The sequence below is a fragment of the Zonotrichia leucophrys genome, chromosome 1 (assembly GCF_028769735.1).
Source record: "Zonotrichia leucophrys gambelii isolate GWCS_2022_RI chromosome 1, RI_Zleu_2.0, whole genome shotgun sequence".
In the NCBI taxonomy this organism is placed as follows: domain Eukaryota; kingdom Metazoa; phylum Chordata; class Aves; order Passeriformes; family Passerellidae; genus Zonotrichia; species Zonotrichia leucophrys.
In genome coordinates this window covers 100,979,641-101,006,618 of record NC_088169.1, presented here as the reverse complement: position 1 = coordinate 101,006,618, position 26,978 = coordinate 100,979,641, and the positions used below count along the sequence as shown (strand labels likewise).

The following is a 26,978-nucleotide window of genomic DNA, read 5'->3' as shown; positions in this document are numbered from 1 at the left end:
CACACAAGCAAAGCAAAACAAGAAATTAAGTCACCTATGAAAAATGCCAATCACTTGTTTTTAAAATTTTAAAAATTTAATAGTAATAAAATGGTTATAAAAATAGTAATACAATTAGGGTAAAAATAATTTGACAAATTGAATGAGGACAATATGAGACAATAGAGACAAAGAGTTATGGACGTCCAGGTACCTTTTTCTGGGCAGCACGAGCCTGAAAAGGGACCCCCATTAACAAAGGATTAACCCTTAAAAACAACAGCCTGTTGCATATTCATACACTTCATACATGATGCATAAATTCCATTCAAACACAGGATTCTGTCTGGTCATTGTCAATTTCTCCCTCTTAATCCTAACAGCGGCTTCGAGGTGGGAAAAAATTAGTTTCTTCTGATAAGAGGGCAATAAATTCTTTTTCTCTGAAAGATTTAGGTGTCCTGTGGCTGCCATCTCAGTGCGAGTCCTTTCTTAAAAAAAAAATAGTATCCTACGTAGCATAGTTCCTATTTTAACATTTTTTACAACCTAAAACTACATTTAACACGCTACTTAAGAGATTTAATACAGCATTACTAACACAACATATATAATATTCATTTTAATATTTGCGAAAAACCAATCATAAAACACATGCATTTTTCACATCCGCATGGGCAAGCAGGTGTTCAGCTATTCCAGGAGAGCAGGGCCCCATCACACGTTAGTTATCTGGCACAACACACACCATCACTCCCGGCATCCCCCTCTCCGTCATTGTTGCCCCACTGTATATTCTGAGCACCGGAACACCGGGGAACCCGGGGGCACCGGGAATGCCGGGATCCCTGCGGGCAGGCCGCCCGAGCGCGGGAGCGCGCTCGGGACACACCGGGAGCGCGCCCGGGGGGGCGGCGCCCTGGCAGCAGCCACGTGACCCCGCCCGCAGGGCCGCGTGACGTAGCCCACGTGCGAGCAGCGCTCCGGCCCACGTGACGGCCCCGCGGGCGCCCCCGGCGGCGGGCGCGGCCGTGTGTCTGTCTGTGCGTGTGTGTGTCCGTGTGTCCGGGTGTTCCCCGCCGCTCACGTGACCGGCGTGACTCGGCGCTCACGTGACCGCGCGGCGGCGGGGCCGTGCCGGAGCCGGGGCCGCTCTCGCCATGGGCTGCTGCTACAGCAGCGAGGCCGAGGCCTCCGACCAGGTGGGCCTGGCGCCGGGGGAGCACGAGGCCCGCGGCGGGGGTGGCGCCGGGAGGGACGCTCGGCCCCGCTCCCGGGGCTTCCCGGCGGCGGGGGGGCAGGCGGCGCGCGTCCGCGGCGGGGCCCGGCCCTTCCCCGCTCCCGGGCAGTGTCTGAGCGCCGCTCCCGCCTGTCGCCGCCTTCGTGTCGCTCGTTCCGCGCGTGTCTCCCCGGTGCCGCGTGGGGGCTGGAGGCGGCGGCTCGGGGGTCGCGCCAGCCCCTCCCGCCGTCCCGCTGTAGGTGTAAGCCCAAGGCCTCACACGGCACCGGCGGGAGCAGCGCCAGGCTTTCCTTCTTGGGACAGCGGGACTGCCACGCAACTCGGGGCCGGGACAGAACTGGGGCTGTCACCTGTCCCGCGAAACTTAATCCGAGTGCGGCGGGAGCTGGTTTGTGACAGCCCGTCCCAGGGGGAGCCGAGCCCGCTTCCACTTGGGTGGCGAGAAAGGAAGGACAAGGGTCTGGGCTGGAGTATGGCAGCAGCATTTCCCAGCAGGAGGAAGGGGAGAGCAAGCTTCTGGCCGGGGAAGGGCTGGAGATGCCACTGACAGCATGTGTGGAGAGCTGGTTGCACTCCCAGTTCACCATGGGTCACAGGCTGAGCATCCTTTCAGGGCAAGACAGACACGGGCTTGAGCATATCCAGAGAAGGAAATGGAGCTGGAGCACAAGGAGTGGCTGAGGGAGCCGAGGGGGCTCAGGCTGCTAGGAGGCTCAGGGATTGCCTTCTCACTCTCCACAACTCCCTGACAGGAGGGTGGAGCTAGGTGGAAGTCTGTCTCTGCTCCCCGGGAGCAAGCAACAGGACAGGAGGACAGGGCCTCTGGTTGTGCTATAGAAGGTTTAGGTTAGATATTCGGGAAAATTTCCCTGAAAATGTTGTATAGCTGTGACACAGGCTGCCCAGAACAGTGTTGGAGTCCCCAACCCTGGTGGGATTTAAAAGCAATGTAGACTTGGCACTTGGGACATGGTTTGATGGTGGGCTCAGCAGTGCTGGGAGAACAGTTGGGCTTAGAGGGCTTTTCCAGTTTTGCTGATTCTGTGATCTTGTTCTCATGGGTGTTTGTGCCCATGATCTCCCTGCTGGGCTCTTCTCACCACCCCTGCAGCACCATTCAGCCAAGCCAGAGGATCGAGGGCTGGGCTGCAGCTCTGCACCTCCTGGAGTGAATGGAGGAACACACCCTGTGGCTCTGGGAAGCCCCCACCCCAGTGCCTGGGCTTTGGCAGGTGGGGTTCACCTGGCTCAGGTGAGCCCCCTGTTATGCCAGGGTGGGCTCTCTGTGGTGCCCAGGCAGGGGTGGGGCACAGTGGGTCCACATTAGCTGTGGGGTTTAATGCAGGTTGATGCTGGCTGCAGACTCCTGCCTGCAGGATTGGCCACTCCAAATGTGCTGCCTGATTTCAGCAACACTTGCTGCCTTTGTGGCTGGAGGGGCTTCATCCGGGAAGAAGCAAAATAATTGGGTAAAGAGGTGCCTGGCAGAGCTGAGGCTGTTCTGGGTTACACTGGTATGCACAGGGAGCCCTCCTGGCTGGTGAGGGAAAGGTGAGACTTGCCTCATCCCGTGGAGTTAATGCTGCTGGTGTGGGGAAGCCAGGGCTGATTTTCCTCTTGCCTTTCCCTCAGGAGGAAGAGACAAAGCGGCTGCTGGAGCCGGCAGCCAGCCCGCCCAACAAGGTGCTGAACGGGGCAGAGCAGAGCTACCACAACCTGCCGTCAGCACGCACCGATGAGCAGGCCATGCTGTCCTCCATCCTCGCCAAAACAGCCATGTAAGCCTCAGGCCGTGCCCTGGGGCAGGCAGCACCCTCAGGTCATGTCCCTGGGGCAGGCAGCACCCTCAGGCCATGTCCCTGGGGCAGGCAGCATATTTTGGGGACAGTGGTGACCCTGGCTGGGGCTGCCTGGCTGTGGGCCCTGGTGGTCAGCCATAGGTGCTGAGGGGAAGGGAGGAGCTGTGGCAGAGCCCCCCATGTCCCTCTGCCCTCAGACAGCCCCTCCCTCAGCTTTGAGCCCCATGGGCACACAGAGAGAAGACCTGAGGTGTGAGGTAACCCCTCGGGTGCTGGGCTGGAAGTAGGGGCAGGGTTTGCGTGAGAAAGTGAGTCCAGGGGGATGTGGAGAGGGTGCCTGGAGGGGCAGCAGCATCCCCTTCGGAGGAGGCTTTTCCTCAAATGCAAGGGGCAGTGTGGGGACAGGGCTGTGTCCAGCCTGGCTGGGAGAGCTTTGGGATGCTCATAGGCCCCTCTGCTCCCCTGCCTGACATGGCAGAGCTAGTGGCCACTGTGTGTGTCCAGCATGCAGGGCCACAGCAGTTCTGACCACTGCTCTGCTGTGGGGTGCACACAATGGGGCTCAGCAGGGCCCTGGGTAAGGGCCCAGGTCCTCTCTGAGCCCAGGGCCTGGTACAGGGGCTCTCAGGATATCTGCCAAGGGCATTGTCCTCCCAATGGTTCCTTTTATCTCCAGGTGGCTGCATGCCAAGCTCCTCAGAGCCCAGACCAGCCCCCAGCTTCCTGCAGCCTCTGCCTGCCTCAGGGCAGCTGTGGGCAAACAGTCCCTGGCATTTCCTTCCTGGCAAGCAGCCAGCCCAGCCTGGCACACTTGTGGCCGGGCAAGTTTGGCCTTGAGATGTTTGTCTTGGGGTGCTGGACTTTGTCTGCCCTGGTCAGAGGATGCTCTGAGATGGGGAGGGAACTCAGGGGGAGCAATGAGCCTCCAGTGGGAGCCACTGTCTTGTGTCTCTGCAGCAACATCATCGACGTGTCGGCAGCGGATTCCCAGGGCATGGAGCAGCATGAGTACATGGACAGAGCCAGGCAGTACAGGTGGGAGCTGCACTTCTCCCCTGGGGTGCCTGCAGTCCTTCACAGCTGTGTGTGTCCCTGGGCAGGTCCCAGGGGTTTTGGCCTGGGGCACTGAACTCGGCATGGAGAAGGGCTGCCTCATCTCAGAGAGCAGGGTGCAGCCTGCTCAGGGAAGGCTGATGGCAGTGCAGGCAGCAGAGCCCAGGACAAAGGGCTCCTGTGTTCACCCAGCCCTTGGGGCAGATGGTGGGGGGCTGGATGTGACTTCTTCTGCCTGACAGGTGTCTGTGTGGGAGAGCTGGAAGCTCCCTCACCCTCCTGCTGCAGGGAGTGAAGAGGGCTGGATGCTGGGAGTGCAGCACCACTGCTCTCCCTTTCTCCCCCTGGGGGTGCAGCACCCCTCTTCTGGATGTGCCCATGTCTTGGCATGGCACTGATGTTGGCTGCTCTCCCTTCACAGCACACGCCTGGCCATGCTCAGCAACAACCTGACGCACTGGAAGAAGCTCCCACTGCTGCCATCCCTGACTAACCAGCCGCACCAAGTGCTCGCCAGCGACCCTGTCCCCTTTGCAGACCTGCAGCAGGTGAGCAGGGCTGGGCTGAGCGCTGAGCCCTTGGGATGCTCCCCAGGGACACATCCTCATCCTGGAGGAGCAGTAATGCCCAGAGCCCTGACACAACTTGTTAGAGCTGAGGGCAAAGCCTAGGTCAGGTTTAAGGCCTTGTTAGAGGTGGGAGCAAACCCAGGACAAGCTTAGGGACTCCTTAGGGCTGGAGGCTAACCTGCAGCAGTTTCTTTGGGATAACTGGGAGTTTCAGTGGCCATCAGTGACACAGCCATGTCTTTGTGCCTGCAGGTGTCCCGGATAGCTGCCTATGCCTTCAGTGCGCTCTCACAGATCCGTGTTGACGCCAAAGAAGAACTGGTTGTACAGTTTGGCATCCCCTGAACCTGCCCCCACCACTGCTGCTTCAGCGCTTTGGGTTGTTTTTGGTTTTTTCCTGATTTTTTTTTCTCTTTGTATCCCTTCCCTCCCCATGCTGCTGCCACAGAACTTGGACAGATACCCTGTTTCCTACTAAATGCCAAGGCACCCATCATTGGCACGTTGAGCCCACCTGCATTGCTTGAGGCTTTCTCCTCCTCGTGGGTGGGTGGGTGGGTGTGTGTGCGTGGGGAAGAGGCTGTGTCAGCTGGATGCTGCCTTGCACAGGGACAAGCACAAAGGGAACAGCTGGTGCAAGGAGGCCCTGGTGTGGGTCAGCACCCTATGCCAGGTCACCAGGATGGGTGGGCTGGAGCCAGGCAGATGTGATGCTCTGCATGGGGCCTGGTGGCTCCAACACCATCCCTTCTCCTTTTTACATGTTTAGACCTTTATTTCGGTTGTTTTTTTGGTTTTGTTCTTTTTTTTTTAATTATTATTTTTTGCCACAGTAGATAAAGCCACGTTCATCCAGTGCCTGTCTCCACTGTTCTCTGTCGGACACAGCATGGACATGATGGGGGGAGCCATGCCCTGGTGGGGGGGTACACACATTTGTCTGACCCCTGTCTCCTCTTTGATCATGTCCCATGCGGACAAGGGGACAGGGAATGTATGATGACCCACCTTTAAGGGGAAGGAAGCACCTGAGATTACTAAATGCTCAAGATTGAAAGGAATGTCAAAAGTCAGGGTTTGCAAATAATCAGAAAGTTTCATTAGTAAATGACACACTTGGCATGGAAATTGCAGGGTGCCTTTTTATGGATAGGTTTCCGCAGCCTGAAGAGGATTTCTCATTTTCTATGCAAATTAGTTATCATGCACAGTCAGTTCTTTCAGGTCTACCTGGAAATAGATCCAACAGGTTTGGGGGTCTTTAGTCATCTTAATCCTACCCACCTCGTGCCGCTCATTCTTATGCTGTTTTGTCTTGTGCTTATCAGCAGGAACTACAATAAGGATGTTTTTCCAGGGCTGTCCTGTCTCACCTTGGCTCCCTTCTTCAGCCATATCTTTTTCTTTTTCATGGTGTGTTAATATCAACAGTGTTTATTACCAGCAGTCCTTGGTTGATTCCACAGCCATCCAATTATCTTTGTTTGAGACATATGCATTAGCTCTCCTATGTTCTGGGAAGAGAATGCTCAGTGAGACTTACTTTGGACTGTGGTTTATAGGGTCATCAGAGAGTGGGCTTCATTATGCATTAGCCCTTTATAATTGAGAGCTCAAGGGGTCTCACTTTGGATTGCTGTCTAGGTCCCAAGAGAGTGGGCTTCAGTCATAGTAATTTTCCATCCTGGCCACAATTTGAGTTGGTTGAAGGTGCAACAGCAAAAATACTGTTCCACTTAGATTGTGACTCAAGCAAGAAAAATAAGTTTCCAAATCTGTTCATTAAAAAACAGATGCTCAATAAACATCTGTTAGTTCCTTGGTACAGATTGTATCCAATAAGCTCAAGAGGGGCTTAGTCTGGGTGGTCTTTGTGAAGGCCAAGGCCTAACAAGCATTTCTCAGGTCTTGGTGGCGCCTGGGTAGTGGTGGGGACATGTGCCACCACAGTCCAGTCCATGGCTAAACTTATTTGGGCCTCTACAGGATGAAACAGGGCTGTGGCCACAGGGACAAGCGCAGGACCCCCCCGGTGAGAGGAGGCCCCACTAGTAGGTCAGGACAGGTTTGGGGGCTGCTGAGGACTCCTGTCTAGCTGGCACTGCAGGGCAGAGTGGGGTGTCTGCATGTGACACCCTGCTAGAGTCCCCCACGTGCCCCCTTGACTCACTGTGGGCTTCCAGTACTCCGTGTGGCCCCACACAACCCCCTGTCCTGTGTCCGCCTCTGACTGGGGGCTTGAGCCCCACACTCCCACACACCCCCGTGGTCCGATCTGTGTCACTCTGCCTTCACGGGTGGCCCCTGCCTGTGTTCTCCTTGGCCCCAGGCAGCCCTATTACCCCCCCCGACGCTAGGGCTTCCCTCGCTTGGACTGCAGCACGTGTCCCGCAGGTAGCCCACGGTCCCGGCAACCGGCAAAGCGCTGTCCCCTCCGGTGCAAGGCGAGAGCCGGACGCCGCGATTCGCGGCCTGCCCGCCCGCGTGACGCCCCCGGCCCGGCGGTGCCCAATGGGCAGCAGCGGGGGCGGGCGCTGCCGTTCGAATAAGAGCGGCCTCGGCCCGGGCCCTGGCGGCTCCGGCGTGAGAGAGGATCGTCAGTACTGCTGGAGCCCCGGCGACACCGAAGCCGAAGACGATCCCCAGCCACGGTCACGGTACGGGGAAAGCTGAGGTGACCTGCGGTGGGGGGCCCGGTGGTTCCTCGGCGGGCGCTCAGGGCCGCAAAGCGATGCTGTGCCGAGGTGGGCAAGGTGCGGAACGCTCGGGCGGGCGGGGCACGCGTGTGGCACAGCCTCCGTCTCGGGCCAAGCTCAGCGGCGTCTCCGTCCCTGAGGGACGGGGCAGTCGCGGCCGGAGCGCTGTGGCTCGGACGTGTGGTTCTTCATTTCTCGGGGCTTGGCAAAGTCGGAACCTTCGCCGGCGGCACTCGGCGGCCGCGCTCCTTGCGAGTTCCTCTGCTGCCCCCAGCGCCGGTTTGAAAGAACCTTCTCCTTGTGTCCTTCCTGTGCCGTGCTTGGGACAGCCCCATCCTGCGGCCCTGAGCCTCCTGAGGTAGCCCGGGCGCTGCGGAGATGACTTCCGAGAGTCTCCGGAACAGCAGCGAGGGGTGAGCGTCCCTTCCTCGCCCAACTCCTCCCTGGTCTAGCTGGTGACCCGTAGGGTCCGGTTCCCGTTCAGTCTGTGGCCGCGGGGTGTGTGCGTATCGGGGGTAGATATTCAGGGTCAGCTGGATGTGACTCCAGTCAGGTTAGAAGGAGACGTAGCATCGGGGGCCATTCTCTGCCGAGCCCCGGCTTCCCTGAGCTGCGCTGGGGCCGGGAGCGGGTCTGTGCCGGCCCCACCGGCTCAGCTCTCCGTCCCTCGGCCTGGGCAGGGCGACGGCAGCGAGCGCGTCCAGGCTCGGACGATTCCCCTCCCCGTGGCCAGGCGCCGGAGGTTTCTGTGCCGTGCGCCTTTAACGAGCGCGGCCCCGCCGCGGTGACGTGGGGTGGCGCAGGGCCAGGAAGGGGAACCGCCGCCTGCCAGCCCCGCCGAAGAGAAGCTCAACAACTTTCTTTTGTGCGTGGCCGCTGGCTCCCCGGCCCTTCCCGGCTTGCCAGCGCTCATGGCGGATTAACCCCAGCGAGCCGACGACGGCCGCGCGGCCCCGGTAAGGCCCCAACAAAGACTTTCTGCCTCTTCCTTGTTTTGTTTTCAACGGGGCTGGGGGGGGGGGGGGGGGCGAGGCGGGGGCGGCGAAGCTCAGCTCTCCCAGCTCCGCCGCCTCGCCGCAGCGTACGGCTCCCGGCCCGGCCCCTCGCCAGCCCCCGAGGGGTGCGGGTCCCCCGGGCCGCGGGTGCCGCGCCGGGCTCGCCAACATCCGGGCGCTCGCGCCGGCGGCTGCTCTCCCCCTCTGCCCCGCGCCTGCTGCGGGCCCGTCCGTGCCGGGGGCTGCCGTGGCTCGCTCTCCCCGCCTGGGTGCTTCCCTCAGCCGGACCCTGGCCCGGGACAACCCGGGGCCCGCGGGCTTTGCGTGCCCCGGAGCATTGGCACGGCGGGTGCTCCGGAGCGCCGGCTTGCGTAACGCCGTGTTGTGACCGGAGCGGCGCAGGGAAGGAGGGGAAGGACAATGCCGCCGCGGCCGCCGCCACCTCCGGAGCTCGTTCCCCGGTCCCCGCCGCCCCCCTGCAGGCGGGGATGCAGCTGGAAGGCGCTCACGGCCGCTGGCGGGCTCCCGACCGCTTCCCGCCTGCCATCACGAATGGCACGTCCTCACGGAGGGTCATGGCGCTGTTTCAGGCGCTCAGGGTGGCCCGTGTCACCAGTGACAGGCCAGGCTGGGAGCGCGGCAGGAGCGGGTAGCCCTGCCTGCCCGTGCAGGTCTCACACCAGGCACCAGTGTGTTCGCAAACTGGTTCTGGTAAAACCCAGCTCGACGCTGGTGGGACACGGTTTTCACCCCGGATCTGTCTGCATCCAGCGCTGCACGAATGCTTTGCCCGGTGCCTTTGGGTGGATTTTTAGAGAGAGGTCTTGGCTGTGCCACCAGGGGGAGGGACAGGAGTTGCTGAGTGACCCAGCCGTGGGACAGGGAGCTGGGTTTTAGCCAAATTGGAGGGAGGACCTGTCCTGCTGAGGATCCCATGTGTCCCAGCTGGACTGACGGCAGTGGAAGCTCGTGTTTGCTGAGCAGCTGCAGATTCCAGCCAGGCTCCTGGCCCGTCACGGTGTGGGTGTCCAGGTGCAATAATACAGGCTGAGGAGCCCCCTCCTCACCTGGGTGACTTTTTGGCTCCCAGCAGTCCCCTCCCCTGGAAGACTGCCAGGGTGGCACCGAGGGCAGCCAGCGTGGAGGCAAAGGTCGCTGTGAAGGGGAGCTGGCAGTGATCCCAGATCCCGTCAGGGCAGCTCATCCCTGCTCCCACCCAATGCAGCTGTGAGCTCCCTGTGCCCCCAGCAGGTGGTTCTTTCACTAGCAGCAGTGGAAGGGGAGCTGGCAGCTCTTCAATGGCTTGGCCACTGCCTTGCTGAGCCAGAAATGTTAGTGACATTTGGAGGCGAGGGAGGGAGGAAGGCACAGCAGGAGAATGAGGAGCCCGAGCAGCAGTTTTCCACTGACCCCTTGTCAGCATCCTAATCTGTGGGAGTGGACCAGGCTGCTGCTCATCATTGCTCCCCACTCTGAGCCTGTGGGGAGGCAGGAGGATGCTGGCTGCTCCTGCACAGCTGGCCAGATGCAGGGACACATCCTTCCTTGTGGGCACAAATGGCTGGTGCTGGGCGCCAGAAATTTAGTAACATAGTTACTATAGTTTACCTTTTTTATCCACCCTCCCCCTTTGTTGATGTTTTTAGGTCTGTGCAGGAACCTGATAGGCTGGCCACAATGTCACTTCATGGTGAAAGAGTTGCTGCTCTCCTGGCTTGGGTAAGTCCCCCCTCCTGTGCTGGAGCTCGCTGCATGCATGGGACATACTGCTGCCAGCTCTGGCAGCTTCCAGCCTCGATGCTGGGGCTTGTCACAGGAGGGATTGTGGCTGGGGCAGGTCCTAGGGTAGTCCAGTTCCTACTGTTCCTGGGCAGGTGGGTGTTTGCAAGAGAAGCCTTGCTCACCCTTCCTGTTGAGCAACCAGAAATGCTGGAATGGCTTGGTCTGGTCATGGAGACTGCCTGGGAGATGGAGCTGAGACTGAAGCAGGCAGCAGCTGTACTGTAAAGGTGTTGTTGGATCTGTCTCACAAAGCACTGGTGTGTCCAAGTGAAAACTCCTAGAATGGTTTGGGTTAGAAGGGGCTTTTAAGCTCATTCAGCTGGAATGCCCTGCCATGGGCAGGGAGACCTCCCACTGGACCAGCTTGCTCCAAACCACATCCAGCCTAGCCTTGAACACCTCCAGGGATAGGGCAGCCATGGCTTCTCTGGACAACCGTCACAGGGAAGAATTTCTTCCCAATATCCCATCTAACCCTGCTCTCTTATCAGTGGGAAGCCATTTCCTCTTGTCCTGTCACTCCAGGCCTTTGTCCAAAGTCCCTTTCCTGCCTTTTGAACCCCCTTTAGGCACTGGCTGGGGCTCCAAGGTCTCCCTGGAGCCTTCTTTTCTTCAGGCTGAACACCCCCAGGTCTCTCAGCCTCTCCAGGGAAGAGGGCTCCAACAGTGTGATAAATGGGACCTGTGCCAGACCCCCAGATGTGGAGCTGTGGGGATCATGTTCATCTGTTCCCTGGGAAGGGGTGGTTTAAAGGGGTGGATTTACTTTCACCCCCAGACCAGTCTTGCTGTCCCCTGCCAGGACTAGAGGTTATGAGTGGCATAGCACAGTGTTGTCTTGGTTTCTGACTGTCCCACTCCATTTCTAGGTGAACAGCACCAAGGTTTGTCCTGATCCCATCAATGATCTGTCCCAGCTCCAGGACTGCAGTGTCTTCATCAGAATTATCCACAAAATGTGAGTATGTGGAGCTGTGTACACATTTCAGACCACACAGCTGGGTCTGTGCTGTCCCTGGAGCCATGGCTCAGCTAAGGAGGCTGAGAGGAGCTAAGGGCTCCTGTCTTGGGCAGGGTGGGAGTGAGGGGTCTTGGGGTATTTATTCCTCCTCTGGCCTACTGAGATCTCCATCTCCTCTGTGCTACTGCACAGCTGGGGTCTGCCTGCAGAGCTGTTGGGTCCCACAGAGCTGCCCATGGAAAGTTTTGGTCAGAGTTCCAGTCCTTTGAGACCTGTTATCACATCTGGCACTTAACATCTGGGTTCACTCCTGGCACTGTAGAGAAGACCTGAGTGCTGCTGCCAGTGGCACAAGGGTTCCTGCAGCTGCACAGGAGATTATCCATTTCTGTTGGTGCTGCTCTGGTGAGGGAACACCCAGCAAGTTTTCCCGAGTGGCAGCCTTGGGATCCTGAGGAAGCTTTGTATCTGGAGAGCAGTGTAAAGAATGACAGTTTCTGCCTCATGAGGTGCTGCAGCCTGGGGATGTCAGGCTGCTGCTGAGTATGGTGTGGTCAGGATGGAGCCTGTGTGCTCTGCCTTGGGACCTGAGGTGGCTGGGCAGGGGTGGGAGGAATGCCTCCTTCAGGAATTGTGCTTGTTCCCTGGGAGCAAGGGGCAACTAAAATCTACAGGCCATAATGGGCATCAGAGGTGGGACAAAGCCTGGTGGTTGAGGAGCTGACAAAAACAAATGGAGAGGGTGTGAAGCTGCCATGCATTGCTTTCAAACCCTTCCGGTGGGAGGCTCACTGGGAGCCTGTCTCCTATAATTACCTCCTGCACAGGGTAAGGAGAGCCTGCCTGGAGCAGGGATCTGCCTGCAGTGGGTGGGGAGGAAGGAGCTGCCTGCACCACAGATATATTTAGTCAGACCTGGTTAATCTCCTGGCTCTGTGCTCCAGCTGGGATTAGCAAGGATCCTGATGGCGTGTGCTCTCTAAAGAGGCCTGGCCATTGCTTGATAAAGTGGGGTGGCAGCAGGGCAGCTGCCACAGCAGCTGGCTGATCTGAGAGCTCCTGGTGGCACAAGAGGAAGTCGGTGAGGAGGAGCAAATCCTCGTGGCAGCCCCTGTCCCAGGCCAGGTTCTTGGTTTTGGCACGTTGGGAGTAAGTGACAGTACTGAAGCAGTGCTGGTCAAGCATGATTGGTGTGGGTTTTGGGCATGCCATTTCTGAGCAGCAGTTGGGTTTAATAACCTTTGTGGGTCTCCTCCAACTCAGGATATTCCATGAACTGGTGGCTGCTCAGGAAGAGTGTAGTCACAAATAAGTGCAAGAGGAAGCTTCAGCTTCACAAAATCCAGCAAGAAAAGCCCGAGGCTCCATGCACGGACTGGCCCCTGTGGTGCTTCCCGGCCAGTGGGGCCACCACAAGCTCCCTGTGCTGTGCTGGATGCTGGGGCTGGCAGGCAGAATAGGAAGCAGTGCCAGGGGGGTGTTGGCTGCCTGGCTCCAGCAGGGGGATTCCAGGGGATTCTGCTCCGTGTGGTTGGTCCTGGCTCTGCTGGCCCTGGTGTGGGGGCAGAAGGCACAGCAGTGCCCCAGAGCCTGCCCTGGCTCAGCAAACCCTGCTGCACAAACCTCAGCGTTGGTCTAATCCCTCCAGAAGGAGTTAATGCAAACCTTGCACTCTTCCAGCCACGGGAGCAAGGAGGGGGAGTCTATGCTGGAGCAGCCGCTGCCAGAGAGGATCTCCTTCATCCATGGTTTCCTGCAGAGTAAGACCCTCCGCTGGTGCTGGGGAAAGGGACTGCCCCTGCTCGGTGCCCCTGACCTCTGAGAGTCTGGGCTGCTGTCTGCAGCTTCCTCTCCACAAAGTGACCCCCTCACCCCACATCAGCATCTTTGTGAGGTGCCAGCAGCTTTCCTGAAGCAGCCTGTGGAAGGGGAAACTTCCAGATGGAAATCCTTATCAGGAGGTTCTGGATGTGAAGGGCAGGGTGCCAGTGGCTGCTCTGGTGATGCTGCCTGGAGTAGTTTTCCTAGTTGGGTATCTGCTCTTCAAATCCCAGTTGAAGACCTTTACCCAAGCAGAAATCCTGGGAAGGGAAATGGGAAGTATCTCACACTCTTGTTCAGTGTGTTATCACATCTGACACTTAACATCTGGGTTCACTCCTAGTTCGGTCTTTCCTCGAGGGAAGATTCCATATCCCACCTCATATCCCACCCAGAGATGGAGCTCTCTGTTTGTGCTGATGTTGGGGGGGAGATGCCAAGGTGGGGAGGCTGGGATTTAAGGTGGAGTTCCAGGGAGGGGAATGAAAGTCGGTCAGAGTTAATGGCCAAGGCTGACCACGGGGATCTCAGCTCTGGAGCCCATCCTGCCCCATGTCCCTTCTCCCTGGGGATGCATTCCAGTGCCCTCCTGGCCATGAGTGCCAGCTCAGGGGACGCAGTGTGCCCAGTGGCTCCTGCGTGACTCGGAATTCTGCTTCATGTTGCAGAGCACTGCCGGCACAAAGTGGCTGCAGAAAACCTCGTCTCTGCACAGAAACTCCTGGATGGAGAGGAGCTGGCCCTGGCCAAGGTAACTGTGTGCTGTGTTTTAGTCCCAGATGGCACCAATGTGCTTGTGACTGGCCTGGGGTTACTCATGCTTTTCCTGCCTTGCTCAGGTGGCCGTGCTGCTCCTGTATCACACCTCCATGAGTTCCAAGGATTCTGGGGACTGGAATGAACTTGACTACAAGACCCAGGTAATCCCTTTGGGGTTCCTCCTCTGGATCTGGGGTGCAGGGGGAAGCAGCAGTTCCTTTGGGGGAAGGTGCTCTGGGACTTGCACTCCTGGGTCTCACTGAAAGACGGTGTGGAGTGGGCACTGTGGTGCTCACTGGTGGTTTTGGGCTATCAAAAGCTTGTGGCAGGCAAGTGTGGGCAGCAGCACAGGCAGGCAGGGAGCTGCCCCACGCCTGCTGTGGTGCTGCCTGTGACCTGCAGCAGAGCCACTAACTCTGCAGCTCCTCCAACACAGGTTGAACTGGCATCAATTGTCAAATTTGTGCTGGATAACGAGGAGTGCCTGAATGAGAATCTGGAGCCATTTCTGCAGAGGAAAGGTAAGTGCTGCCCTGGCTTTTCCTCCTGTTTGTGCTGTATCTGCCCAGCTGTAAAGGCAGCTGCACAACCCAGATGTGCTCAGCTACAAAACAGTCCCCTGTAAACTCCCAAGCGTAGGGCTACCTCAGACCTGCTGGCTCTTCCTACTCAGCAGTACCTCAGCCTTTCCCTGGGGGAGAGGAGTAGGTGGGATGCTGACAGTCTTGTGGGAGCAGAGTTGCTGGGAAGGCCTGTGGAGCAGGAGGGATGAGGATGTAGGGCAGGTGTTTGGCTTCCTCAGTCGGCTATTCCATCCCTACTGGAATTTGTGGTTCCTGTGCCCCTGAGATTTTAGCTGCTCAGCCTCTTAGATATTAAAGATGGCAGCCTTCTTCTCCCTTTTTATTTCCAGCAGAGGCACCCTTGTCCAGTGTGTCCAGCAGCAGCTCTGAGGAACATTCCCCACTGTTCTCTCTCCCTTACAAGAGAGAGGTGCATTTCCTGGAGCTGCAGAAGATCGCCTCCTTCCCCAGCACCAAGTACGTGCCCTGCCTCCTGGCTGCCAGGGGAAATGGAGGAAGGGAGGGGTGGGTGGGGCAGCTTTTGGGACCCACAGGTGTAGCCAGGCTCATGCTGACTCCCCGGAATGCCCTGTTCTGCCTTGGTGCTTTCCTGCTGCACGTTGCTCTGGCATGATGTGGGGATGGATGATGGAGGTGAGCTTGGGCTCCAGCTCCTTTTAGAATCATGGAATCGTTCAGGTTGGAAAAGCTCTCTGAGACCATCAAGTCCAACTGTGCCCTCGGCTCTGCCAAGGCCACCACTAAACCATGTCTCCAAATGGAGGCATTTTTCCATATTTGCCCCTGGAGACCTCCAATGGAAGACCAGCTTTTATATTACCTCCTTTATGGAAATGGTTTTGTATGTGTGTTGTTTTGTTCCTATATTTTGAAGGCAGCAGTTCCTTGGGGATGCGGGCAGCAGAGCCTGCCCCAGAGATGGGGGTGCAGAGTGGGTCTGGCTGCATGGGGCCTGGGCTGCCTCAGGATAATCCAGCTTGTGTGTGTCTCTCTGCAGCCTCCCCAGCACTCCGTCTTCGCCCATGGGGGACATCATGCAGACCCCCCAGTTCCAGCTGCGGAGGCTCAAGGTGCAGCTGGCTTTTGAGAGAAAGAAACAGGAAGAGCTGGAGGTGGAGATGGTGGAGAATCACAAGCTCATCATGGAGAAGGGTCAGTACCAGCACATCTTGGGGTGCAGGGAGGGCTCTGGGGCAGAGATCTCCCCTTGTTTCTCTGACTTTTCTTTCGTGACCCCACCACAACTCTGCTCATGCATGGTCCATCCTGCCGTGCCACAAGTGAGACTCCAGGTTCCTTCTTCCATCTTGTATTGCCTTATATAGCGTGGGCAACAAAAGCCATGACTGAAGCAACACCTATGCTGAGCAGCAGCACTGGTAACCCGGCTCTTTGCTCTCCTGCTGCAGAGGGTTTCTGTGCAGAAATGCTGTTGTGGGGGCTTCACGTGACATGAAAAGTTGGTAATGGGCACTTTATTGCCCCCTTTCCCAGATGCTCAGATCACCAAGATGCAGCAGCAGATTGATCGCTTGGTAAAGCTCAATGAGAAACAAGCTGAAGACCTGCTGGAGCCCAAAGAAATGGAGGAGCTGAGGGAGAAGAATGAGAGGTAATCCTCCAGGAGCATCAACTCCTTCCTCCTAGGTGGGATCTTGTCACTCCCACATCCCCAGACTCTATGTTGTCTGTCTCTTCCCTAGCAGTGCATGAAACGGGAAAAAGCAAACCTTCTGGTTCCTCTGCTGCTGGAGAGAAGACAGCAGGCACAGAATCAAAAAAGGGGCTGGGTTGGAAGGGAACTGAAAGCTCATTTAGCTGAAATACCCTGCCATGGGCAGGGCCATCTTCCACTAGACCAGGTTGCTCCAAGCCCCTTCCTACCTGGCCTTGAATCTCTTCCAGGGATGGGGTAGCCACAGCTTCTCTAGACAACTTGTTCCAGGGCTTCATCACCCTCTCAAGGAAGAGTTTCTGCCCAATATCCAATCTAACCCTGTCCTCTGTCAGTGGGAGACCATTCCCTCTTGTCCTGTCACTCCAGACTGCTGTCCAAAGTCCCTCTCTGGCTGTCTTGGAGCCCCTTTAGGTGCTGGAAGGTGCTCTGTGGTGTCCCTGGAGCCTTCTCAACATCAGGCTGAACACCCCCAGGTCTCTCCAAGTCTGTCTCCAGAGCAGAGGGGCTCCAGCAGCCCTTGGAGCATCTCCTGTGGACTTGCCCCAGCAGCTCCACATCCTTGTGATACTGAGGACCCCAGAGCCAGAGGCAGCTCTGCAGATGGGGTCCCACCAGAGAGGAGCAGAATCCCCTCCTCCCCATCCCTTGCCCATGCTGTGGGATCAGCCCTTGACACAGCTGTGCCACCATCACACTGCCTGTGCCCTCGGGGCAGTTATGGCCTGCAACCCATTTTTATTGCAGTGGGCATGGATCCAGTCCCAAACCATGAAGCCTGTTCTAACAGCCCACTCTTAACCCAAATCCTGCATGGAAGCAGTTAATCCTGTTATGTGTAAAGGGTGTGCTGCCCTTGTGGGTCTCGCCCTGGAAAAGGGGAAGCTTTCAGGGTGATCCTGGAACTCCTGACTCCAGCCCATTTCCCAGGCCTTTACTTTGATCCCATGTGCTGGGCTTTGTCACACACTTGAAATCACCTGTCACACTGCATCCTGGTCTTTGCTCTGTCCCTGTGCCATTGTTTACTCAGGAAGGCTGCCCAACCTCCACTGGAAGTGCCGTGTCTTTTTTTGTCCTTTCCTCACTTATTTCCCTTTGCAGGGGGGTGGCTGGAGTCCCACAGCTGCCTCTGCTCTCAGTTTGGAGCAGCTGGGCATCTGCAAAGCACAAACATTGCTTATCTCTACTCTGCTTTGCCAGCTGTTGGGACCCAGTTTTAGAGCTGGGTTTGATGGTAGAGTCACAGCAAGGCATATGGAGATCCCTTGGAACCTTTAGTTTCCGTGGCAATATCCAGCAGCAGTGATCCCTGGTGATATCCTTGCCTGCTGCCAGCATGCACCGCCTCCTTAAGCACCTCCTTTCCCACAGCCTGGTGGGGCGCCTGCACGAGGCTCTCAGGCAGTGCCAGGACCTGAAGACTGAAAAAGCCCAGATGGACCGAAAAATCAACCAGCTCTCCGAGGAGAATGGGGATCTTTCCTTCAAGGTACGGGGTGCAGTGTCCTCTGCATGTCCCCACAGCCCAGCTGGTTGTGATGGAGCCCGGGGGGAGGATTTGATGGCAGTGCTGGATGCTGGGATGTTTCTGGTTCTGCTAATGCAATCTTTGACCAAGTGAGCAAGCCTGCCTTGGGCTCTGGATCCTATTCCAAATAGGAACTCTGGTGGGGGAATGGCGTCTGGGTGGAGCTGCCTGCATCTGGTGAACACCCAGAACCCAGGATGCCCATGTGTGCTGCAGCTCTTGGGCATGGGGAGTGGGCAGAGCCCTGAGCAGCAAAGGCACACTCTGCCTCTCTTCTGAACTGGGTGGATTTTCATTGGCAGCTGCGGGAGATCGCCAGCAATATGGTCCAGCTGCAACGAGCCCTGAATGAGCTCTCAGAGGAGCACAACAGTGCCATGGCACAGTCGCAGCAAAAGCAGCGGCAGCTGGAGAAGGAGCTGCATGCAGCCATGCAGGACAAGGTCAGGGGGCTTGGGGAGTGGTGGGTGCCCCCCTGTACCTTCCTCACGGTCCCCCCCAGCTGGGGGACACGCCAACTGCAAGCAGGGTGCAGCAGCCAGGAGCCCTCCTGCCCATTTTGCCAGCACACAGGGAGAAGCTGTTTAACTGTCAGCTCCTGTGGGAAGCCTCTGCCTGAAACTAAGGAAGGGTTCCCCAGGGTGGGATGGGCTGCTGTCCTTGGTTGGTTGGCTCTTGTGTCTTGCACCATACTCAGTCCCATCTCTGTCTCCAGAAATGCTCAGAAGAGAAAGTCGAGATTCTACAGGGAAAGATTTCGATGCTGGAGGACCAGTTGGCCAAGCTGGAGGAATGCAGCACCCAGGAGAAGGGAGAAGTCATGGGAGACATTTTGAAGGTACATTGAGGCTCCTGCAGCTTCAAGGGCTTGAATGGTGGACGACTCCAGTTGGAGAGAGCAGCAGGTGCCAGGAGATGCATGGCAAAGCCATGTGGGGCAGAGCCTGCTGCTCTGTACTGCTGGATAGGGGAATGTGGGGCTGAGCACTCTGGAAGACCTCCTTTTGGGCTGAATTTTCAAATCCTGCTGCCAGGGAGCTAGTGCCTTCCCTAGCCTGCCACAATATGAACTGGTTGTGAAGAGAGCATCTCCTGCACGGTGAAAAGAAGGTGTTTGGTCCAAGGGAGCAGAGTGGCACAAGGCTGAGGGAAAAGCAAGGTGCCCTTGGGGTGTGATGAGAGGGAAGGCAGGCACTGGGCAGCTCCCAGTGGAATGCAGCACATGGGGCTCTGGTGAGCATGTTGGCTACAACTTGAGTAACACCTAGGGGGTGCATGTTTTGTCCCTGTAGTAGTCTGACCTTGGCTGGGCACCAGGCACCCACCAAGCTCTGCTATCACTCCCCTTCCTAGCAGGGCAGGGGAGAGAAAAATAAGATGGAAAATAACTAGTAGGCTGAGATAAGGCAATTTACTAAAATAAAAAGAGTGAAAGCTTGTGTGTGTATAAGCAAAGAGAAAAGCAAATCTCTAGTTCCCATCAGCGAGTGATGTTTAGACATTTCCTGAGAAGCAGGGTTTCAGCTCGTGTAGTGTCTGCTCCAGAAGGCAAACACTAAAATAATGAGTGCCCTCCATTCCTCCCACGTCCCTTATCTTTTATATCTGAGCTGACATCATATGGTGTGGAATATCCCTTTGTTTAATTTGTGTCACTTGGCCTCATTGTGCCCACTCCCAGACCCTTGCTGGGGGTGGGGGTTAAGAGTTCATTTTCCCTTTCACAGTGCTGTGCTTTGCATGGGTAGCTGGAAAGGTGTTGATATCACAGCAGTGTTTTGGGTACTGCTGAGCAGCACTATCTGAGTCAGACCCAACAGTGTCTCCCTGCTCTTCTGTTTGCCAGCTGGAGGAGCTGAAGCAGGAGGTGTCCAGCCTCACGGCCAAAGGACTGCAGCTGGAGGAGGCGAAGCAGCAGCTGGAGAAGGAGAAGCAGCAGCTGGACAGCCTTGTCACCAGCCTCCAGAGCTCCCTCTCTGAGAGCCAGCGGGCCCAGGAGAGGCTGAAGCGGGACCTGCAGGCACGGGCTGCTGAGGAGCAGGCTGAGCGGCTGGCTGCCCTGAGCGCCCAGCATGAGCAGGCCCTGCGGGAAAGGGACTCTGCCCTGCAGCAGCTCCAGCAGGCAAACACATCCCTCAGCAGCCAGCTGCAGGCCAGGGATGAGGAGAAGGCTGCGCTGAGCCGCAAGGTGGGCGAACTGGAAGCCCAGATCCTGGAGCTGGGTGCCCAACGGCAGCAGGGAGTGGCAGCAGAGGCACTGAAAGCCCAGCTGCAGGAGCTGGAGGGCAGGCTGAAGGAGAGCCAGCAGAGGCTGGCTGAGAGGGAGAAGCTGGCCCGGGAGAACAGCCGCCTGCAGGAGCAGCTGCTCTTCCTGGAGGAATCCCTGCGGAACACTGAGGGAATATTGGAGGACGAGAAGAGACGGGCAGCTGAGTGCCTGGAAGGCAACCTGGCCAGGATAGCTGAGCTGGAGGCAGAGAGACAGCAGCTGGTTCAGGGCCGGGAGCCAGCCCTGCCGGAGCAGGGTGAGGAGCTGGCCACACGCCAGGTGTCACAGGAGAGCCGGGAGCAGCCCGTGGGAGCCTCTCCTGCCACCCGAGGGGAGGACGAAGAGTGCAGGCGGCTGAAGGAGGAAAAGCAGAAGCTGAGCCAGGAGCACAGCCGGACCTGTCAGCAGCTGCAGACTGAGCAGGAGAAGGTGGCTGTGCTGGAGGCCCAGGCAGAGCGGCTGGCTGGACTCCAGGCTGACTTGTCCAGCGCTCAGTCATGGGCAAAGGAGAAGGAGAAAGAGGAGCAGAAGCTGAGGGCCGAGATGTCATCCCTTCAGGAGAAGATGGCTGTGGCAGAGCAAGCAGCAGCCCAGCGTGTGGCCAAGCTGGAGGCGGATGCCCAGAGAGCTGCTGAGGCACTGGAGGGAGTCTCCCAGCAGCTGTCCCAGGAGAAGCTCAAGTCCAAGGAGTTGGAAGGCACCATGGATCAGCTGCGGATTGCAGAGAAGGAGCTGGTGGCCCTCCGCTCTGCCGTGCAAGAGAAGGAGAGCTGGAAGGAACAAGTGTCCCAGTGTGTCCAGGAGATGGAGAGGAAGAACAGCCTGATCAGCAGCCTGGAGCAGGAGGTCTCCATCCTCCATCACCAGGTGAAAGAGAAGGAAGGGGAGAGCAAGGAGCTGAAACGCCTGATCCTGGCTGAGTCGGAGAAGAGCAAGAAGCTGGAGGAGAGGCTGCGGGTGCTGCAGACAGAGATGGCCACCGCAGCCTCCCGGGCAGCCGAGAGGTGCTCCCTGATGAAGGTGGAGGTGCAGCGGTGCCAGGACGAGATGGAGAAGCAGCGGATGACCATTGAGGCGCTGAAGAGGGACCGCCACAGCCAGAGCGAGCGGGAGGATGAGCTGCGGCAGGAGGCAAAGGTCTGCCAGGACAAGTGCCTGCAGAAGGAGCAGCTCCTGGCTGCTCTGCAGCAGGAGCTTGACAGCGCTCGGGCCAGGCATGCCTCCCTAGAAAGCCAGCAGCGCCAGGACCTGGAGCAGAGAGCAAAAGCTGTGTCCACGCTGCAAGGCGAGCTAGCGCAGGCCAAGCTGGAGGCGGCCAAGGTGCCATCGCTGCGGGAGCAGCTGGCAGAGAAGGAGCGGGCCCTGCAGGAGTATGAGAGCAGCAAGGGGGCAGCCGTGGAAGAGAGGAAGAAACTCCTGGAGGAGACGCAGAGACTGACAAGTCAGGTAGGGATTGCACTCCCAGCAGGAGGGATGTGGATGGGGGTGCCCTCCTGGAAAAGGGATGTGTTCAGCCTTCTGCACACCCCTGAATCCATGTCCTGTTCAGCACAGGGACTAGGGGTGTGGGACACATTTCTAGGTGTGAAAGGGACTGTCACATTCAGGTGCTGGAGTGTTTCCAGAGAAGGGCAGCAATGCTGGGGAATGCTCTGGAGCACCAGTCTGATGAGCAACAGCTAAGGGAGTTGGGAGGGGAGCTAAGCCTGGAGAAAAGGAGGCTGGGGGGGGACTGTCTCTGCCCTGAAAGGGTGAAACAGCTCCCTGAAAAGAGGATGCAGCCAGATGGGGATCTCCCAGGTAACTTGTTCTGCCAGTTAACACATGGCATGACAATAGGAAATAGTTTCAAGTTGTGCCTGGGGAGGCTTAGGTTGGCTATTAGGAAAAAATTCCTTCCCTGAAAGGGTTGTCAAGCCCTGGCACAGTCTGCCCATGGCAGTGGTAGAGTCCCTATCCCTGGAGGATCCCTGCACTGCCAAGACCACGACTAATCCATGTGGACATGGATTAGTGGTGGTCTTGGCAGTGCACTCAGTCTCAAAGGGCTTTTCCAACCTAAATGACTCCATGATTGTATGAAAAACCGCCTGTGTCTCAGCTGTGTACTCACCTCTGCTTTTTGTGCTTGTGGGGGGAGCAGTTGGAGATAATCCAGAAGGACCAAACTAAGCAGGTAACACACACCAAGAGCTGGCTGCTCAGTGACAGTGCACAGCCCTCCTTGTTTGCCACTTCCTGCTGGAGCCACCCTCTCCTCTGTACTGTACTGTGGACTGTACAGTACTGTGAACTGTTCACAGCATGGACCCAGCCATGGGGCACTTGGCTCCAAGTCTCTGGGCACCTTCACCTCCAGGGAGCAGCAACTGGGCTCCCATCCTGCCACCTGGTCCCTCACATTAGTGCCTGCAACTTGGCCTGGCTTCTCACACGCCCCATGGCAGCACATGCAGCAAGTGGCTGCCAGGAGCATGCAGGGCTCCTCAGCTTAGGACTGTCTCAGTGCTGGGATGGCTTTTCCCCCCACCTTTAACCAAGCCCAACTCTTGGCACAACGGATAGGAACAGCTGTGCTCAGGCAGCATGGCCCAGATGTGGCTAGAGCAGCATTGATCTCAGATGTGGTAGGAGATAGCACTTGGGAAACAATGCTGGAAAAGCCACATTTCCCTGTCCAGTCCCGGCCAGAGCTGCCCAGGACTCTGCAGAGGCCTTGTGGCTATGAGCAGGGGGCTGAGGGCTCCTTCAGCATCCCCTGGAGCAGGGAGAGCATGGCCAGGCCAGAACTTGCAGCAGCCAGCTACCTGTGTCAAGAGTGCTGGACAACCTGTGGGACTCCAGGTTGCAAGTGCTTGGGCACTGGGAACTTAACATGGGCTGTGCTTCCAGCCCATGACTGCTCCTTATGCTTGGGTAGTTGCAGCCAGCCTTGCTGTAAGGATTAACATGGGGTGGGTGACTGTCACCTTGCCATGTCCTGGGATCTTCCTTGGCAGTGGGTGGTGCTGAGCAGTTGCCCTGTGGCAGGAAATTTCTTCATTGTGCCCTAGAGCCGGCTAGAGAGGAGCGGCTGTGCTCCTCCACAGGAAGATTGTAGTTTTGTGCCTGGAGCTGGTCTCACCAAGCCATGTTCTTTCTTCCAGGTGGATGAACTGAATAAAAAGCTGACTCAGCATGAGAAGGCCACCTGGACCCAGCAGCAGAGAGTTAAGGTAAAGAGGGACCAAAAGCCTGGGGGCTGAGCCCTGGAGCTGTTGGTGCTGCCAGGGGGCTCACCTGGGTTGCCTCTAAGCCAGTCTCTTCCCTGTCCTCAGGCACTGGAAGGGGAGCTGCAGACAGCAGTCAGAAGCCATCAGGAGAAGGTGGCAGAGCTGCAGGTGCAGCTCACCCAGAAGGAGCAGGCAGCTGAGCACTACAAAGGGCAGGTATGCTGGGGGCTAGTATGGCCTTGCTGTCCCTGACACTGCTGGGAAGCTTGACAGGATTCCTCTGCTTTATATCCTAGATGGAGAAGGCAAAAAGAGATTATGATGCCAAGAAGCAGCAGAACCAGGAGCTATCAGAGAAGCTGAAGGCCATGGAGAACCTGCAGAAAGAGAACACAGAGCTTCAGAGCAAATCAGAGAGGCTGGCCAAGGAGCTACAGCAGAGCATCCTGCAGGCCAAGGAGTCTGAGATGAGCTGCAAGAATCTTACCAGCCAGATCTGCAGCCTGGAAGCTCAGGTGGGTATGGCATAGTTGAGCTTCTTGTTGCTTCATAGTTGCCTCCTTGTCCTCGCTTCCATCACCACCTCGTTTGGAGGATAGATCCATCCATTCCTCCCTGTTTCCCATTCAGGTGCAGGAACTCAGCAAGTTCCAGGGGAAGACTGCCACAGTAAAGGGACATGAGGCTTCCTTTGAGAGTGTGGCTGACCAGAGCACTGATAGCCTCGATGAGGCACAGCAGCTCAGCTCCTCCAGGTACCAGATCAATCTGTTTCCAGCACCCCAAAAATCCACTGTTCCCGATGGCCTGGTCAGCCTGCTGGTGCTACCCTCATCCCCTGTCTCTGCAGGAAGGCTACCAGCTCTCAGCTGGAAGTCTCGATGCCGTCAGACAGTGAAGAGTCACTGCTGTCTCAGCGGCTGCCCCAGACCAAGTCATCCCTGGAGAGCCTCTACTTTACTCCCATCCTCTCTGAGACGCGGTCACAGCTCCAGAGCAGCACCAACTTCCCGGCAGACTTCTCGCTGGACTCCGGCTGCAAGACCCGCTCTGCCCGGCGCCGCACCACCATCAACATCACCATGACAGATGTGAGCAGGGGGCCCCTGCTGGGGAATGCAGGGATCAGGAGCAGCACTGCAGAGGGACCCAGCAGGCTGGGAACTGAAAAGCTGAACATGACCTGTTAGTGTGCGCTGGCAGCCTAAAGTCCAGCCATGTCCTCAGCTGATCCACCCCCAGCACAGTGGGTAGCAGTGCAATGTGGGGATTTTGCCCCTCTGCTCCACTCTGCATAGCTGCTTCCAGCTCTGGGGCCCCAAGATCAGAATGACATGGAGCTGCTGGAGCAAGGACAGAGGAAGTCACAGAAGCTCTTTAAGGGATGAAGTCCCTCTACTTTGGAGATAGGTTGAGAAAGTAGGGGGTGTTCAGCCTGGAGAAGGCTCCAGGAAGACCTTAGAGCCACTGCCAGTGTCTAGAGAGGCTCCAAGAGACCTGGAGAGGGACTTTGGACATAGGCCTGGAGTGACAGGACAAGGGAGAGTGGCTTCCCATTGACAGAGGGCAGGGTTTGATGGGATATTGGGAAGAAATTCTTCCCTGTGAGGTTGCCTAGAGAAGCTGTGACTGCCCATGCAGCTTAGAGCAATCTGGTCTAGTGGAAGGTGTCCCAGCCAAGGGAAGGAGGAGGTGGAAGGAGATGAGCTTTAAGGTCTGTTCAACCTAAGCCCTATCTATGGATTTTTCTCTCCCAGAAACAGGGAGAGCCTGAGGAACTGGTCTGCATCAAGAACATCCCATTGGCTCAGTCCACAAAAACATCTTCCCCTGCTAAGGGCCGTCTGCGCTCAGGTGCCTCCACCCGCTCCCTCACCAGCTTCCCCTCCCAGGAAACGCTTGCAAAGCTGGAAGCCTCCTCCCCAGAAAAGACCCCTGGCCATTCAGTACTGCTGGGCCTCCCTGGCTACCGACCAGTCACCCGTAGCTCCCTGCGCTTGCAGCGGACCAGCAGCTCCAGCCTCGGTGTGTATGGGCGGGGAAGGCACTGGGACTGCTGGCTGTGGGGTTCTGCCCTGCCTTGGCGGAGTCAGGTCTTACTTGGAAGCCCCCTGACCCTTCCTTGCTTTGGATTTAGGCCAGAGCACCATGAAGCTGGGCATGTGCCAGGATGAGCCGGAGCAGCTGGATGACTGGAACCGCATTGCAGAGCTGCAGCGGCGGAACCAGGCCCGCCCCCCCCACCTGAAAACCAGCTACCCCCTAGAGAGCATGGTAAGGGCCAGGAGGGGGAGGTCAGGCAGCCCTTTGTCCAGAACTGGGGTTTGGGAGGGGTTCTGGGAACGGACAGTGCCCCTCAGCAACATCCCCACATCCTCTCCCCAGCCCTCCACCTCCTTGGGAACCATCACGGATGAGGATGTGAAGATGGGGGACCCAGAAGAGACGCTGCAGCGTGGCAGCAGGCAGTCCTCCCAGCCCGTGGCCGCCAGCAGGCAGCACAGCAGCCAGGCCGGCAGCGTCACCACCCGGCAGCGGAGGAAGCGCCTCTCGGAGGAGACCCACCAGGGCCCCGACACCCCCCCGGTGAGCTCAGCCCAGTCCCCCAGCACAGCACCCTACTGGGAACAAGGAGCTCATCACAGCTCCCACTGGGAACAAGAGGTGTTCCAGGGTTTGAGGGAGCTGCTGTGGCCTCCATTTGCCACATGTTCCCGCTGATCCTGGATTCCAGTGCCCAGTATTCCCAGCATCCAGTGGTGTGTCTGGTACTTGTGATGCTCCCAGCGCTGGCAAGGAAGCCATTCCAGAGGCGAAGGGCTGAGCCTTCTGCTTTCCCTGGGCACAGCTACCCTCAATCACATCCCCTCCCTTTGTCCCCTCAGTTCCCTCATTCCTGCCAGCCCCATAGCAGGCTGACCCCCAGATGGCAGTACTAGCTGGTCCCCTGTTTTCCAGTCCAAGAAGCCAACCAGCTGCTTCCCACGGCCCCAGAGCTCCCAGGACCGCAGCGCACAGAGTGGCTCCCAGGCCAGTCAAGACAGCGAGCAGCGAGCCCCAGCCACACCAGTAAGCTTCAGAGGGAAAAAGAGGGATCAGGAGGGACCCCTGTGTCCTGCCCCACGCTGAGCTAATGGTCCTGCCCCTCTTTTGCAGGCTCAGAGGCGCCAGTCAATGGCGTTCAGCATCCTCAACACCCCCAGGGAGCTGGGGAGGCGCCTGCTGCGCCGGGCAATCGCCCAGAGGAGCACTCCCACATCCTCCAGCGGCACCCGCCGCTCGTCCCGCATCGCCACCGCCAAGTCCCCAAAGGGCAAGGTAGGCACTGCCTGACCCCCTGGGACGCTGCTGAGCTCAGGCTCAGTGCCTCCAGCTCCTGCCTTGGCTGCATACAGGCCATGGGGACAAGGGGCACAGTCCTGCTGGGCCTGCGGTGCTATGGCAGCAGCAGGTCCCAGCATGGAGCTGGGTCACGTTCATGGTCCCTAACCTCCCATCTTCGCTCTGTCCTTTCCAGGCCGGTCGCCAGTCGCGCACGGACAAGCGATCCTGAGGTTTCCTCAGTCCCTGCGTGCTGGCTCTGCCCTGGCCTCCCACCTGCACCCCCTCACCTCTTCCTGCCCCCCCAGGGCCCAGGAGCACTGAGGATGAACAGGTGGGGCCACCCACACGACTGCCTTGCATATCCCAGTGAAAACTGTGGGGTGCCCTGGGCAGGGCAAGGCCCCCTTGCCCTTCCTGTAGCCATTGTCATCCTTCCGGGACCCAAGGCAGGGGGATGCACCGAGGTTGAGGGCTGGAAACACACAGGGGTGCAGGGGCTGGCACCAGGCTGCAGCTGGAGGAGCTGAGCTCTCCCCAGGGATATTCTGCAGCCTCAGGTACAGGGACAGAGGTGAAACTTAGCATCCCTCGGGCCACCACCTTTGCTCCCTGTGTGTGGGACCCCCCCAACCTGCCCGGTCCTCCTGCTCCTCCCAGGGAAGCTGAGGCAGCATTTTTAAATGTTTCTACTTGTAAATAAAGTGTATTTTTCACCTGCTCTGGGGGTCC

General features: G+C 57.8%; 2 protein-coding genes across 5 annotated transcripts; both read left to right on the top strand.

The window, feature by feature from the left end:
* Nucleotides 1-959: 959 nt before the first annotated feature.
* Nucleotides 960-5,496, top strand: LAMTOR1 (late endosomal/lysosomal adaptor, MAPK and MTOR activator 1). Its single transcript, XM_064725902.1, has 5 exons — nt 960-1,181; nt 2,852-2,997; nt 3,976-4,053; nt 4,493-4,619; nt 4,893-5,496. Exons 1-5 carry the CDS (start codon nt 1,140-1,142, stop codon nt 4,983-4,985), a joined length of 486 nt encoding a protein of 161 aa, XP_064581972.1. The 5' UTR covers nt 960-1,139; the 3' UTR covers nt 4,986-5,496.
* Nucleotides 5,497-7,217: 1,721 nt separating this feature from the next.
* NUMA1 (nuclear mitotic apparatus protein 1) lies at nt 7,218-26,967 on the top strand. Of its 4 annotated transcripts, none has more exons than XM_064725886.1 (25): nt 7,218-7,297; nt 9,978-10,050; nt 10,983-11,071; nt 12,755-12,834; nt 13,564-13,646; nt 13,735-13,815; nt 14,091-14,175; nt 14,568-14,694; nt 15,236-15,390; nt 15,733-15,850; nt 17,288-17,405; nt 17,747-17,887; nt 18,160-18,282; nt 19,291-21,159; nt 22,860-22,928; nt 23,031-23,141; nt 23,222-23,440; nt 23,556-23,680; nt 23,776-24,016; nt 24,683-24,950; nt 25,063-25,199; nt 25,311-25,511; nt 25,884-25,994; nt 26,082-26,243; nt 26,443-26,967. In XM_064725886.1, the coding sequence occupies exons 2-25, from the start codon at nt 10,009-10,011 to the stop codon at nt 26,476-26,478; spliced, it is 4,791 nt and encodes a 1,596-aa protein (XP_064581956.1). In that variant the 5' UTR covers nt 7,218-7,297; nt 9,978-10,008; the 3' UTR covers nt 26,479-26,967. The 4 variants fall into 4 exon arrangements, with proteins under 4 accessions (XP_064581956.1, XP_064581937.1, XP_064581926.1 ...); XM_064725867.1 differs by lacking the exon at nt 7,218-7,297 and adding an exon at nt 7,493-7,749 and having other exon boundaries at nt 14,571-14,694; XM_064725856.1 differs by lacking the exon at nt 7,218-7,297 and adding an exon at nt 7,494-7,749.
* Nucleotides 26,968-26,978: the final 11 nt, after the last annotated feature.

Excerpts from the sequence above, each read along its gene's own strand:
- LAMTOR1 (XM_064725902.1), top strand. The coding sequence starts at position 1,140 with ATGGGCTGCTGCTACAGCAGCGAGGCCGAGGCCTCCGACCAG. Across the intron at positions 1,182-2,851 it reads AGGCCGAGGCCTCCGACCAG|GAGGAAGAGACAAAGCGGCT; the intron begins GTGGGCCTGGCG and ends CCTTTCCCTCAG. Across the intron at positions 4,620-4,892 it reads CCTTTGCAGACCTGCAGCAG|GTGTCCCGGATAGCTGCCTA; the intron begins GTGAGCAGGGCT and ends TTGTGCCTGCAG.
- NUMA1 (XM_064725856.1), top strand. The coding sequence starts at position 7,715 with ATGACTTCCGAGAGTCTCCGGAACAGCAGCGAGGG. Across the intron at positions 15,851-17,287 it reads CTGAGGGAGAAGAATGAGAG|CCTGGTGGGGCGCCTGCACG; the intron begins GTAATCCTCCAG and ends CCTTTCCCACAG. Across the intron at positions 25,200-25,310 it reads GCTACCCCCTAGAGAGCATG|CCCTCCACCTCCTTGGGAAC; the intron begins GTAAGGGCCAGG and ends TCCTCTCCCCAG.